The sequence below is a fragment of the Ochotona curzoniae genome, unplaced genomic scaffold (assembly GCF_017591425.1).
Source record: "Ochotona curzoniae isolate NIBS_2020 unplaced genomic scaffold, NIBS_Ocur_1.0 contig_3622, whole genome shotgun sequence".
Lineage (NCBI taxonomy): Eukaryota > Metazoa > Chordata > Mammalia > Lagomorpha > Ochotonidae > Ochotona > Ochotona curzoniae.
In genome coordinates, this window is record NW_024465926.1 from 2032210 (window position 1) to 2046378 (window position 14169).

The window sequence follows — 14169 nt, forward strand, 5'->3', positions numbered from 1 at the left end:
TGGCAGGGAGCTGGATCAGAAATGGGGCAGCCAGCGCTCAGGGAGGGGTGCTGGAGCTGCAGATGGAGGCTTAGCCCACTGCGCCACAAAGTAGGGCCCACGCCTGAATTTTCCCGTGAAGACAAGAACCCCTCAGCTGTCTCCTTGTATACCAGCTTTCCCATGATGCACCGAACCTCACTTGCCATCATGCCAAAGTATTGTGGTGACATTGAGTTCCACATGGAGACGCCACGACACCCTTCCAGAAACCCGCAGGCTCGGCCTGAATTTGGGTGGAGGCAAGCACCATCTCCTTGGAGGGAGGCTGCTTGCACCCACTTTTGGACACACCATCTCACTAGGTGAGCCCTACCCTTCCGTTTACACCTTAGTTTTGTCTCTGCTAGGAATTTATCCCCCATGCTGAGATGGCAGTGTGGAGGAGATGCAGCCGGGGACCCCATCCACCCAGGCTGGAAGTGAGGGCTGAGTCCCAGGCCACGCCTAGTCCCACTGGAGCTGCCACCTGCGCAGGACGAGGAGGGGCCCTGGAGGTACCCCTGTCTGAGCACCTGAAGCCCTGAGCAGGCAAGGCTCAGAGGCCTCCCGCCTCTGGGAGCGTTGCCAGGACAACCTGCTGCCACTCTGCCCAGGCCTGCTGTGGGCGGCCCGGTCGCCTAGCAACCAGGTGACAGCGTCCCTAGAGCTCCCGACCACACAGGCAGGTCCCTGGCGGCCCTGGACAGCCGCCTCCTTCGGGCACAATGAACCTCGTCCTCTCCAGGTGAGTGCCTACCTGAGGCGCCGGGAGGGACAGAGGTGGGCATGGGGTTCAGGGCTCTGATGCACCAAGAAGAGTGAGCGTGAGGGTGGCTGGGATTGCTGGGGAAATGAACTCCCCTTCTCGCCCCGCCCCAGCCCTCTGCCCGCCCCTCCTCAAGGCCCAGGCACTGTGGCTCCTGATGACAGAGGCCTCTGGAAGCCGCGTTCTGACTGCCGCCTGTGTCACTGCCCCCACCACAGCTAAATGTACCTGCCCTGCGGCCTCCACCTGGCAACCCTCATCCCTACCTCAGGCCGGGCCCGACCCCGCCCTCAGCACCTGTCGCCCTCCCTGCTGCTCGGTTGTCATACCTGCTTGCTCTATGGGAGGTGAAAGGTCCTGGGGCCCTGGGCTCCCACCCCTATCCCCCGTATGTGCCTTACCAAGTGCAGCTGCCTGGCCTGGTTCCCAGGGGCTTGCGAGGTAAGGGAGGGGTGATGGCTACCTGCGAATCTGCACTTTGAAGCTGGGAATGCTGGCGATGCTGAACCGGGGTCTGGGGACTCCCTGGGAGGAACAGCAGCACCCCTGCTGCAGTGCTGGGGACAGCAAAGGCCAGCCACCAGGAAGCAGGGCCCCAGGGAGGCTCGGCCAGAACAGAGCAGCGATGCAGTGACCAGCCAGGACACAGATGGATAGCACGAACAGTGACAAACCAGGACACAGTGTGGGCAGGCAGTGGAGACCCCAGGGAGGAGGGCAGGTGCCAGGCCTGAGCCTCCCTCGCTGTCTCTGGGAACACATGACAATACAGGGCGACAGGAGCCCACCCACAGGAGGTGCTGGGTGCCCTGAGGGAGCATGGGGCGAGTGTCTGGGCTGGCAGTAAGACAGGAAGTGGACAGTGACACCAGGTGGTTGTCTCAGCGCACAGTGTGAGCAGCCCCGGGCACAGGGACATGCCCAGCTACAGCAGGCAGGGTCTTCAGCTCCCCCAGTGCCACGTGAGGCAGATGCTGTGGACAGAGGGGTGCCCTCCAGCCACCCCATTTCTCTTCCTCATAGAAATAGGAAGAGAATGCTTTGTGGTTCAGAGAAAGGAGAGGCCTGGGCAGCATGTGGGGGTGCCTGGGGAGTTTCAGCAGTCAAGAGTCCCACGAGGCAAGGCTGGGTATGCAACCATGCCTACACGTGGTTCCTGCTTGCCACTCCCTACGAGCCTGCTTATGTCAGTTTGAGTGTGGGGTGACCCCGGGGACTAGGCAGCCAACTGAGGTGGCCCCTGCGTGTCCACCTTGTGGGCCCAGGGTCCCTGCCTCACTCAGACCCCTGCACCCCCACCTCACAGGGACAGCCAGGTGAAGGCCATGGAGACCACGGTGACCAATGCCGACAAGTACTTGGGGCAGCTCTGCACACTTCTGGCCGCCTACACGCGCAAGACAGCACGCCTGCGTGACAAGGCTGACCAGTTGGTCAGGTGGCTCTTCAACTTTGCCAATACCGAGAGCCCTGAGCTGCGGGCCACCCTGAGGGACTTCGCCGAGGACCTGGCCAAGGTGCAGGACTACCGGCAGGCCCAGGTGAGTGGATGGGAACCCTGGGCCACTGCACCCTTGGGACCTACAGCCAGGACTGGATTCTGCCCACCTGCCTGTGCCAAGTGGCAGCACACTGGACCTGCTGCTGCTCCCAGCTTCAGGCTTGAGTGGCCAACGATGCCCTAAGGCAGTTTGGCAAACCACAGCGGGAGAGGTGGGGTGTAGTTCTGTCCCTGGCCAGCTCCAGTAGCCCCCAGTGCTGTCCTCATCACACGGCAGGGAGCAGGGCTGCCTGAGGGGGCTCAGCGCACACCCCTCCCTCATCCATCCTCCCCTGCAATGACCCCCATCCCTGGATTCTGGACTGGGTAGTTGCCCCCAGGTGCGAAAGCCCAATAGGCACAGCGATGTTCCTGCCTCCTGGGCGAGAGCAAGGCTGGCTGAGCTCAGGGCTATGCCGCAGAGCCAGGAAGCAAAGCTGGGCCTGGTGCCCAAACTGGGGGCTGGCTACCCTGCCAGCAAGGGGCAGGGATGTGCCACCTTCCTGGCCTCCCCACCCCTCCTGGGGCCTGTGGGGTGCAGACAGCATATCCAGGCGGCCTCCTCTGCTCTGACTCTCTGACGCCCCCAGGTGGAGAGGCTGGAGAACAAGGTGGTTGACCCGCTGAAGCTCTACGGGACACAGATAAAGCAGACCCGGGTAAGCAAGTGACACCTGGGGGCGGGCAGCAGCCGTCGTTGGGACTCTCAGAAGCCACTTCTGTCTTTCCCTTCAGGCTGAGATTAAGAAATTCCAACACGTCCGGAAGCATGAGATCAAACAACTGGAAAAGCTGGAGAAGCTGAGGCAAAGGGCGCCCTCGGATCGGCAGACGATTGTATCCGACTTGCCGCTGGGCCCAGGCTGCCCACCTAGCACTGGCCTCCTCCTGTCAGCTGGGACCTCCCTGGGGTGGGGGTGGGGCGCTCGGGATGAACGTGACTCCTTAACGGACCACGCTCAGTCACAGGTGAGTTCGTGGGTCTGCCAGGGGCAGGCGGGGCACACGCAGGTAACAAAGACCCTCCCCAAGTGGCCAGGTGACCTCGCTGGACAGAAGCAGGAGTGCACAGAGCCCAGCTCAGCCCAGGGGAGGAGGAAGGCACCCCGCTTACAGGACAGGGGCACCACCAGCTGTATCCTGTCATCTGGACCAGGAGGCTGCAGCTCAGACAGACCAGCTGGGGCTCAAGGGGAGGAGCCAGGTAGCAGGGGGCCCAGCCCGGGAGAGGGGAGCTGGGGGCAGGGCTGAGCACCAGCTGCGCCCCTCCCTGCCCCACTGCAGGGCCTGTCTTCTTCCTGTCTGATGCCCTGGTCCTGCCCAAGGCTGGCTCCAACCTGGGTTCTGGCTCCTGGGAAGGGGCCAGGGGCAGGCGGGGCACACGCAGGTAACAAAGACCCTCCCCAAGTGGCCAGGGTTCTGGCTCCTGGGAAGCTGGTTCCCTCACCCTACTTCAGGGCCCCTGACCTTGAAGGGGAGCAAACAGGCTGAGAAGGATCACAAGCACCGTGCCACCCAGACAGTCAAGGGCCGGCCGCGTCCAACCCTCACAGCCTGTTTTCCATGGGCCAGGTGTGGCATCCATAGGTGGGAACCCCAGGAACCAGGGAGCTGGGAGCCCCACATACTGAGGTTAATTACCAGTGAAACCAAGGAAACCAAGGATTAATGTCCACCATGCCCTGCACAGCAGGCTCCCAGCTTGCATGCAAGGGGACGCAGGTTCAGAGAGCTTGAGCAGGCTGCTCCAGGACAAAGAGCTGGGAAGCAGTTCTGTCCCCCAGCACCTGCCCCTGCAGCCACTGTCCAAGCAATCTGTCCCTGGGTGGTCAGAAGGCCGGGAAGCACTGGGAGGCAGGAGAGCGATCCCCAGAGGAGGGCACAGGCTCTGAGAACCTTCTAACATGGTGGCAATGGGTCAGCACCAATCCCACAACATCTTCTACCTCTTGTGTCCCCGGGCCAGGCTGAGAGCCGCGTGCAGAGAGCCTCAGGAGATGCCAGCCGCACCACCCAGCAGCTGCAAGAGACAGTGGATGGCTTCCAGAGGCAGAAGCTGCGGGACCTGCAGGTCAGGTGTGGGCTGCCCCGTGGGGACGTGTCTGGGTACAGGCACGCATGTGTCCATGTGCGTGCCTGTCTGCCTGTGCCCATGGGCCGCCTAGAACAGTTAATCCTGGCTGCTCAGGGCAGCTGTCCGGCACAGCTGGCTTGCCCGGAGGCCAGCCGGCAGCGGCCCTGGGCACAGCTCCCAAGCAGGAAGAGACCTTGGGAGGCACACTGCCCGGGCCCAGAGCCCAGCTCCAGCAGACGAGGGTCTGCAGCACGAGCCTATCCTCAGGCCCCAGCCCCGCGTGCACCCCCTCCCTGGGCCATCTTCCCAATTGCACACCCTGTAGCCATTCCCAGCCTGCTGCCCTGACACTCCAGGTAGGACCTAAGTGCCCTGGGCCCTGTCCAGCTCACAGCTATCTGGCAGAAAGTCCTCCCCACTCCATCCCAGCTGCTCTCTTCTCCCACTCTACTCTGCCCCCACGGGGGAGCTGCACTCCTCTTGCAGGCACTAATTTGACCAATGTGGGCTATTCTCCTACTGTGTGCCTAGCGCCATGGCACCGGGGGTATTGTGCCAGCAGAGCAGGGTCTCCACTCGGAGACACAGATGGCACGGTTGGGGGAGAATACCCCTGACACCTTGTGTCAGCACTAGCTTCCCATACCACGTGGCATGTCCCTGTGACCCAGCACCTGGCACTCAGCATGGTCCATGTACACACATGTGAAGGCATGATTGCATGCAAAGGGATCACCCCACGCCCTCTGCTGGCAGAGCCGGAGGGCACCAGCAGGCCATCATTAAGTGCCTAACATGTGCCATCTGAGCAGAAAGCCCCTGACTCCTTGCAGCAGTCAGCCTCCAGATGTACACACTGGGACTGGAGCAGAGAGGCGGCAGGCGAAGCGCCCCTAGAAAGCCCTCCAAATCTTAAAGGGTCAAGCCAGCAAGCCAGACCTTGAACGAGTCAGGTCTCTGCACTGCTAGTCTCCGTGCAGCTCCCAGCCTGGTTAGCGTCCCCTGTACGGAGGCGTTGGGGGATTTGGACAGCATCTGAAATCCTGCACCTAGAGTGGGTGTCAGCCTGGGGCAGGCTAAGGCCCAGCAGAGGCCCGGGCTCCTGGTTCCGTGGGCCATCTACTGCACAGAGAATCACGCCAAGGCCCCAGTGAGAATGAGCTGTTTTCTGGCACTGGTATAGCGAGGCCTGAACTCTGACCTCTGAGTTGGCAGCTGCTGGTCCCAGTGTGGCCAGGGTTTGGGAGAGAGCGGTCTCAGGTCCCTCCCCATCTCTCTTCCAGCACCACTGTTCCTTTCCGGAAATGGAGTCCAAACTGCAGGCCCCACCCCTAGCACTGGGCTGAAGCCCCCAGATACACACACAGTAGGGCCACTTTGGAGGCCCAACACACACTGGTAGCTCCCCATGAGGACCACCTAGACCCAGCAGCCCATCTGGTTCCAGTAAGCAATGTTCCTGTCATTCCTCACGTCTCGCGGAGCTAGCTGCAGTCAGGCCGGGGCCTCTAGGCAGCCGCCTCCCTCCCAGCACAGCTGTGCTGGGTGCGAAGGCCTGAGGACACGGGTGCCCTCAACCTGCAAGGACCTGTGTCAGCGAGGGGACACAGCTGAGCACTGGTGACATGGAGGGAGCCAGCCTCACACACACTTGCTACTCTGATCAGAACCACAAAGCAGCAACATCTATCTGGACGGAGCCAAGGGTGGAGAAGGGGCCGGACTCACCCAGGAAGCAGTGGAGGATTCTGCAGCAACTTCCAGCGTTAGCTCAGGGAGGTGGAGGGCTCAGGATGTGGGTGGGGCAGGCCTCTCCGTCACTGCTGGAACCTGGGCCTAGATGTGAATTCTGCTGCGGTATGACCAGGTTCAAAGTTACAGCCAAACTCATGCCAGCCTTCCCGCCTAGGGCTCACTGCGCAAGGACCTTGGCCGTGCTCACGGCCCCCCGGGACCCTCAGCGTGCTCCTGATGGGCTGTGGGCTCCTCTCTCTCCACAGAAAATGTTCCTGGACTTTGTCACTATAGAGATGGTCTTCCACGCCAAGGCGGTGGAGGTGTATTCCAGTGCCTTCCAGACCCTGGAGAACTACGACCTGGAACGGGACCTAGAGGTAGGACCCCCACACTCTTTTCTCCACTTGGTGGCAGGGGCCAGTTTCGTTTGCGGTTTGTCTCCTTAGAAGCAGCTTTCACTGGTAATGGTCTATGATTTCTCCAGCTTGGAAGACTTGCTGCGACAAATTCCTTTATGGATCTGCCTCTGGCAGAGAGGGTGTCCTGGCCACAGCACCTCGGGTGTTGCCCGCTGAGGCCTGGCATCCAGCACGAGTCGGCTAAAGTATAATGTGATAGACGGTCCCAAACCCAGGACCATTAAACCGAGCATGCATCATGACAGCCCCCCGTGGTCCTGGGCTAGTCGGGGCTTGATCGGTAGCCCTCATGCTGCAGCTGGTCCTTGGTTAGTAGTGAGTTGCTGGGGTGGTCCCACAGCCTGGGAGGGGTGTCGGCTCCAGCCCTGACTCACAGGGGTTTGAAGTCACTTCGGGATGGAGAGGTGGAGCTCAGACGGCTCCTGCCATGGTCCCCTCAGCTAATCCAGCCCGCTGTCCTGTGTGACTGATGACATGGGCCTCAGTCTTCTTGTCTGTTAACTGGGATAGGCTGCAACAGGTGACATGAAGTAGCAAACAGGAAGCTTCCAGAAGGGGCCTCTGGTCCTGCTGTGATCCACGCCTTCTTGTGTCATCATCCCTGTGTGTTTCCCAGTCGGACCCAGCCCACCCTGCTCTCTCTCCTCTGCAGGATTTCAGAACCAAGATGCATGGATTGTATGGGCATTCTGATGCCCGGCAGCTCCCTGGCACCACTCCCTGGCCATCCGTCCCGTGGGCACTGGCCAGTCAGGTGAGCAGCTGGGACCTCACCGGTGAGCAGAGGAGGAGCTGGCAGGAACCCTGGGGATAACAGCGTTTGGGTAGGAAGGAGACCGTCCATCCAGGAGCCTGGCCTGGGCTTGGCCTCCAGCAGGTTCCAAGCGCCCCCTAGAGGCAAGCAGGCATTTCCACATCAGAAACAGGCCCACCTGCAAGCCAAACCGCAGAATCTAGAACTCAGGAAAGCAGTGGCTGCAGCTCCGCGTCTGGGTGGGTTGGGGTGGTGGCCCTCGGTAATGCTCCCTGCAGACCAATGAGGTCGGCCTCCGTGACCCAAGCCTGGGGCCAGCCAGCCAGCAGGAGGAGGGATGGGCGGAGCTGCCCCAGGGCCTGGTGGTGACTTCCACAGCTGTCCTCCTGCAGAGCGCTCAGGACACAGAGAGCCAGCAGAGAGAGCAGGAGGAGGGCAGCGAGGCCGGCTCCACCGAGGACCCTGTGGAAGATCTCAGGGGTCAGGGGCGTCCCAGCTAGGACCCGCCTGCCTCCAGCCCCGAGGGCAGGGGTGGCGGGCTCGGCCTGTGCACTCTGAGTTCATCCAGTCCCTCTAGCCTACACAGCAGGCTCTGTGCCCTGACCTTGCGGGTGGCTCGGGGTTGGGTGTGGGGGCGGGAAGGACTCAAGTCTTCAATAAACGCTGTGCGACTGCACCCGGTTCAATTCCTGCCTTAGGCCAGCATCCCGCCGGGCAGGGTCCTGAAAGCCAAAGACTGGGTCCCTGAGTGCCTCTGGTGGCTCCCGGTGGTCCTCGGCGGAGCGGACACCTGGCCTGGTCTCGGCCTCCACGTTCCCGAACGGCGCTCCCTGCGTGCGTCACTTCCTGGCCGAACCGGAAGGCCTCAGTCGCGTGCGGCGCATTAGGATCCGGAGCTCCTTCCGCCCGGACCTTGTCTGTTAAAGACCCAGGCACCATGTACGGGCGCCCTCGCGGGAGTGCGAGCTGCCGCTTCCCCGGGGACAGGGCGCCCTGGGAGCCCACGGAACCTATGGAGCAAGGGGCCTGTAGACCGGGCACGGCCTGCCGGGGACCCTCAGGGGCTGGCCAGGGCCGGGCTGGATCACAGGCACGAAGACCTGGCTGCGCTAGCCCGCCACGTGCTGCCCAGCGTCAGTGGGTCACGTAGTGCCACCGGAGCTGGGCAGCCCGAGGCCGGAAAGAGTGTGCAGTGCAGGGCTGGGGTCAAGCCAGGCCCCCAGTGGGCAGGTGGAGCTGAGGAGTGGTCCTCCCAGGCCAGCGTGTCCCATAGCCTCCCCTCTGAGAGGACCCCGTGGCCGGCATGACCAGGGCCAGCGTTCCTCCAGACACAGGTCCTGGCTTCAGGAAGCCCCCGAGGTGACAGACCTCACAGATTTTAAGCAAAGACCTGGTGGATGGTGACACAGTTTTTTCCCCAAGAAGATAATTTATGCCTGGATTCTGCCTTCGCCAAGCCAAGGTGTGGGGCAAGTTTATTTGCTTCCTAGGAAGCAGTTCCGAATTTAGCTCTGCTTTGAGGTCTGCGACCTAGAAGCGTTCTCAGCCTTCACAGCAGTTTCTAGAACCAGCACCCCGCAGGACACATAGCAGGCTGGTGTCCCCGGACGCTGCTGGGCGGCTACCACAGAGGCTGTGTCTGAACACCACAGTGGAGATCTGGGCTGGGTCAGAGACACGGTGGCCCAACCCTGCCCTGACACAGTTATGCCTCTGCTCTGGGAGCGTGGGGCATGCGTGCTGCTGACTCCGCCTTCCTCAGCCTTCAGCCTTCCCTAGCACAAGGGTGAGCCATCCTCCTTGAGGTGCCTCCCAGGGGACCCAAATCCCTTCCCCAGCACGGACCTAGTCCCCACAGTTCCATTCCAGGAGTCCACGTATCCTTGCCCACCGGAACAAGCAGGGATGGGGTACAGCCCCAGTTGCAGTTCCAGCAAGAGGGTTCTCTGTTGAGAAGACTATTCTGATTCAGATGCAGCTCACAGGTGCTCTAAACCCAGCGGGTTCCAGGCCTGACTGTGCTGTGTTCACACTCTCTCTCTGTCCTGCAGGAGGGGTCGGACCCAGCCTGACCTCCCAATGTTACGCTGTCCTGTTCCCTCCTGACCCCAGACACAACAAGCCAGGGTCAGGGCCGACTCTGAGCTTACCCTCTTCTCCCTGTCCGGAACCCAGCACGCCGGCCAGCGGCAAGGCACAGGCACGAGCTTCAGTGCAGTCCAGCCCAGGCCGTGGTTCTGGTTGGCCAGGAGCAAGGCAGGCTGGGGCCCTGGAGGTATCAGTTCCTGTGAGCCTCTGTTGGTCACAGGAACCAGTGACACCAGGCCCAGTGGCCCGTGGGGGGCCGAGGTGTGCTGGGCAATGACGGGCTGGGGGGACAACCCCGTGTGGCTGTCTGCTGTCGCCCCACACTACTCATGAATGGACCAGGAGTGCTCCAGCTATGTAGTACCTGGTGACCACGGAGCTTGCTTGACAGCTGTTCTAGGCCACCACGTCGCCATGAATCGTGAAGAGGAACACATGACACCCAGGAATGGTGGGCCACACAGCTGAGCTGGGAGAGGACTGGCTCCCCAGAACCCAGTGGCTCTGTGGCGGCAGGTGCTGCCACAGTAACTGACACACAGCCTTTACCCAGGGGGCACAACTGCAGGCTGCAGCCTTCTGTCTGCTCCAGCCAGCCTGGGGCCGTGCCTGCCCTGGGGCCCACTGGGTCCAGCCCACACAAGCGGTGATACCCATCCCTGCATGGGCCCCAGTTCTGAATGGTGGCACTGTTTCTATGCCACCAAGTGCCCCTAGGTGACCGGAGCTCAGAAACTGGCCCTTCTCTTGTTCTTTCTCTTTCCAATGGCAGAGCTGCACAGCTCCAGGAGCGCAGCATATGGAGGCCCCACAGGCAGGTTTTGGGGTGCGCTGTTTCACTAGAGCAAGGAGGGGCCGTGCCTCATTTCCTGTTCTCTCAATATGCTCAACAGAGACACGCACTACTAAGGGGCCTGCGATGGGGAGTGCCCCACTTATATTACCTGCCCTGGCACATAGTAAGCAAACTGACAACGCAGTGGTGCTGTCCATGGGATGTGCTGGGGGTGGAAATCCAGCACACACGTGTGTGAGTGTACACACACACACACACACCACGGCCTCTAAGCCCTGGCCCTTGTCCTTCCGGTTGGCCAGAGTGCTTCCAGAGATTGTTATGCTTCAACTTGCCTCTGTTTTATCACCTCCCTTGGCCCCAAGTCACCATGTGTGTGGTTCAGCCAATCCCTGTTCTCTGGAACATTCCAGGAAGGCACTCCCCAAGGACAACCTTGCAGGCACTGATGGAAAAGTGACGAGGTTGCGCTCACAAATGAGACAGTAATTTAATTTGATTGAATGCTGGAGGAGGCCGTGAGGGAAGACGGCGGAGTGTGGGAGATGCCTGGCGGGTGGGGAGGAGAGCCCAGGGGCCCGTGTCAGGGTCAGTGAGCAGACTGCTATGGCAGGAGGCAGAGCGAGCCAGGGCTAATCAGCAACATTTGCAGGGTGAAACCACAGGCTCCGGGGCCAGCATGCTGGCTGCTGCGGCGGGGAGCTCGGGGTTACGGTCGGCCCGCTGTGCCTGGCACGGCGCACAGAGCAGTGCGTGGTTTCTGGCACCAGAGACAACATGAAGGGAGCATCTGCAGGGTAAGAGAGAAACACGAAGGCCTGGGCTGCACAGGGATGTGAAGGGCCCTGTGCCCAGGGCCTGGAGGTGTTGCCAAGTCCACAGTGCTAGCTGGCCTGAGCAGCCGCAGCCCGTCCCCTCGCCTCCGCCCTGCCTCCTCTGGCATGAGCAGCGACGATGTCTGATTTAGGAAGGATGGCGTTCTCATAGTTCCTGAAGAAGCCTCTGTCCTCTGCGCTCCGTGCCTGGGACTCAAAGCAGAACACTGCTGCAGTGACTCAGCCTCAGAGCAGGCTTCCAGCTGACGGATGGCCCTGAAGGACGCCCAGCGAGAGCCTGGTGGCCGGGGATGCCGGCTGGATCCTCCTAACCCTGTGGCGGGGGTAGGCCTTGCTAGGACAGAGGCAGTGTCCTCTGCACCAGTGTCTGTTCCCATTGAAGGGCACATCACCCAGCTGCAGTCCTGGGCAGGCCAGCGCAAGCCTGCTCTGTGCCCCACTGCAGGTGGTCGCCTCTGCATGCACACAGTTCCACCTCACCCCTGTGCTCCTCAGATGGGACCTAGGCCAACAGCGCCCCGTGCCGCCTCACCCAAAGGCCTCCTCCTTTCCCTCCTCCTCCCCCTCAGTCTCATCTCCCAAGACTGGCACAGGGGTGCAGACGGGCACCTCAGCTCTTACTGCATGATCCGAGGGACACTCTGGCATGGGGATGGGGGAGCGGGTGCAGGCCAATGGGAGCACAGGCGCTGGATTCTTCTGAGAGTTTGAGGGCAGCGAGGAGTGGCTGTGGGCACTGCTGGTGTCATGCAGGGTCATTGAGGGAGACGGCCAGTCGCTGGCCCAGGAAAGCAGGGTGTGCCCTCCGTCCTCTATTCAGTGGCCATCTGCTCAATGTGGTCACTAAGCAGCTTGTATTGCTCTGCAAGAGAAAGCTGCGTCATTGCTGGGCGAGACAGCCGGCAGGAACAGGCGGCTTCCGCTCCCCAGGCAGAGCGGGTAGCCTTCTAAGCGCCACATCTGCCGTGTCCGGGGCAGGGCTGGGCCACAGGGACTGAGCAGCACAGCTTCAGTCCTGCACACAGCGAGCGGTGACACGCGCAGAGTTATAGAAGCAGTGTCACGAAGGGCAGCCACCTAGCCCTTCCGGAAGTACACAGAAGGCACCGTGTGTCCCAGGGGACTGCCTACATGGCCATGTGCTGGGCAGGGGACAGGGCCCTGCCTTGCCCTCCGCTGCTGAGATGGGGTTGTGGTGACAAGGCGACAGTCCAGAGCTGGCAACACTCTCTTTCCTCCGAGGGCAATGTTGCTGTGACCCCCTTTGCTACAGCAAGGACCCCTAACCCCTTCCCCCAACACTGGTCTGTCCAAACAGACGGAGTCTTCAACAAGTTGGTGGAAAGCACATGTTATGAAAAACTTGTACATGGATTTTTAAAGTTTTTTTGTACCAAGATAGACTTATCTCGTAACTCTACATTTCCACAGCATTCCTGAAGTGCCCTGCACGTGTCTGGGTACCAGGCTCTTTATGCTGTAGCATACCAGATGGCACAGAACAGCTGGCTCCAACAGAAGACCCCTAAACACCTGACATCCCTCCTGCCCTCCCACAGCTGCTGCTGCAGGAGTCAGCTCTGGCCCACCTGCAGTGTGGGCACTGACAGGCTTTCCGCATGAGTGCGGGCCTGTGGCAGGCTGCCCGCCCTCCAGCAAGCCGTGGCCAGGCACAGAGTTCCACAGGGAAGGAGTCAGCCTTCACTCATTCCCATAGGGAACAGGAGGTGAGGCAACCCAACAGGTTGAAAAAAAGAAACCTCCATTTTTTGGCAGGTGGAGGAGGTGTGAGGGGGCGGAGCCCCAGCATGCCAGCGTTTGGACTCCACCTGCCCCTGACCTGTCCCCCACCAGCACTGCCCTGGTGCCCCAACCTAGCAGCCACAGTCTCACCTTCGTCCAGGTTGCCAATCACAGCCTGCTTCTTCAGAAAGTCATTGCACAGCTTCTTATTCAAGCCAAAGGCCAACATGTTGTGAGTAAACGTGCTGGAGAAAGACAGCCGGATGTCACCGTTCCCTGGGGAGGGGGACCACGCAGGAGGCCCAGCCACAAGTGTAGTGCGGGGAGCCCGCCCACAGCTTTCGGGGAACAGCGCTCACCCCTCCCGGGAGTGGGGAGGCTGTCAGGAGGCATCCAGGCCAAGCGTGATTAGGCTGTGCGTTGAGGACACAGCTGTCCTGCTGTCCCCACGTGGTAGCGCAGGGTCCCAGGGCCCTCCCCCGGGCACCCTGACGCTTACCCCAGCTGCCCAAAGGTGATGTTCTCATTGAAGCGGAGGCTGTCATCGCGCTCCTCCTGGGTCATGTGGCACCACTTCTCCCTGCGGCATAGGAGGGGACAGCAATGGCTCAGCCTCAGCGCAGGCCTCCCCCACCACTCGCTTCCTGCTTTGTTCTGCAGGTGCAGCTGCCGCCAGGCGCTCCAGCCCAGGGCAGAGCCCCCCCGCCAGGCGCTCCGGCCCAAGGCAGAGCCCCCCACCAGGCGCTCTGGCCCAAGGCAGAGCCCCCCACCAGGCGCTCCGGCCCAGGGCAGAGCCCCCCACCAGGCGCTCCGGCCCAGGGCAGAGCCCCCCACTGGGCCTGCTGCGCTCTGCTGGGCTCTGCTGGGAAGGTGCTGCTGGTTCTGCCTGAAGGGTCCCAGACAGAGAAGAGCTCAAGTCCAGAGGCCCAACACTCTGTGTCCCTCACTGCCCTGGGAAGACAGGGCCAGCGTGGCTGCCTAGAAAGCTCTGTCAGCAAGGCCAGCCCATGTCCCTCCTGCAGGTTAAACATGGGGTTTCAGGTACCCCATCCTCGCACAGTGGGGAAGCCTCCGGAAGGAAAGGGGGTCTCCCCAGTGTCCTAGGGAAGTGGGGATAAAGAGACACACGGGCCAGCAGCCACTAAAGCATCAAGTCCTGGTGCTGGCTGCAGGTTCAAGGGACACAAATGGCCACCTGACCCTTGCTGCGACCTCCCAGAGGGTCACCCAGTGCGTTGTGTTGCTGTTCTCCCTCAGCTTCCTTCTCCATTGTCCTGGGCAGGCGACACATTCCTCCCCGAGCCTCTGAACTGGGAGCCTGTGGCTGAGGGACCCTCGTGAAGATGGCATCAAGGTCTGGCTGGGAAGCCCGAGGCAGGCCCGGCTGGCCTGGAG

At 61.5% G+C, this 14169-nt stretch overlaps 2 protein-coding genes across 5 annotated transcripts in view; one reads left to right on the forward strand and one right to left on the reverse strand.

The window, feature by feature from the left end:
* The first annotated feature begins 746 nt into the window (after window positions 1-746).
* CIBAR2 (CBY1 interacting BAR domain containing 2) lies at window positions 747-7811 on the forward strand. Its single transcript, XM_040982152.1, has 9 exons — window positions 747-766; window positions 2094-2328; window positions 2918-2986; window positions 3063-3164; window positions 3291-3296; window positions 4294-4398; window positions 6402-6515; window positions 7210-7311; window positions 7704-7811. The coding sequence occupies exons 1-9, from the start codon at window positions 747-749 to the stop codon at window positions 7809-7811; spliced, it is 861 nt and encodes a 286-aa protein (XP_040838086.1).
* A 2855-nt stretch (window positions 7812-10666) lies between these two features.
* Window positions 10667-14169, reverse strand: part of KIAA0513 (KIAA0513 ortholog) — a 51050-nt gene continuing 47547 nt past the window's right edge. For all 4 annotated transcript variants that reach the window (XM_040982281.1, XM_040982282.1, XM_040982280.1 and 1 more), the window contains 3 exons: window positions 13274-13354; window positions 12925-13019; window positions 10667-11893 (listed from right to left, as the gene is read on the reverse strand). In XM_040982281.1, the coding sequence (XP_040838215.1) occupies window positions 11844-11893; window positions 12925-13019; window positions 13274-13354 (226 nt within the window). In that variant the 3' untranslated portion in view covers window positions 10667-11843. The remainder of the gene's footprint in view (window positions 11894-12924; window positions 13020-13273; window positions 13355-14169) is intronic.

Coding starts and splice junctions, on each gene's coding strand:
- CIBAR2 (XM_040982152.1), top strand. CDS start 747: ATGAACCTCGTCCTCTCCAG. Junction 767..2,093: donor ATGAACCTCGTCCTCTCCAG/GTGAGTGCCTAC, acceptor CCCACCTCACAG/GGACAGCCAGGTGAAGGCCA. Junction 2,987..3,062: donor CACAGATAAAGCAGACCCGG/GTAAGCAAGTGA, acceptor CTTTCCCTTCAG/GCTGAGATTAAGAAATTCCA.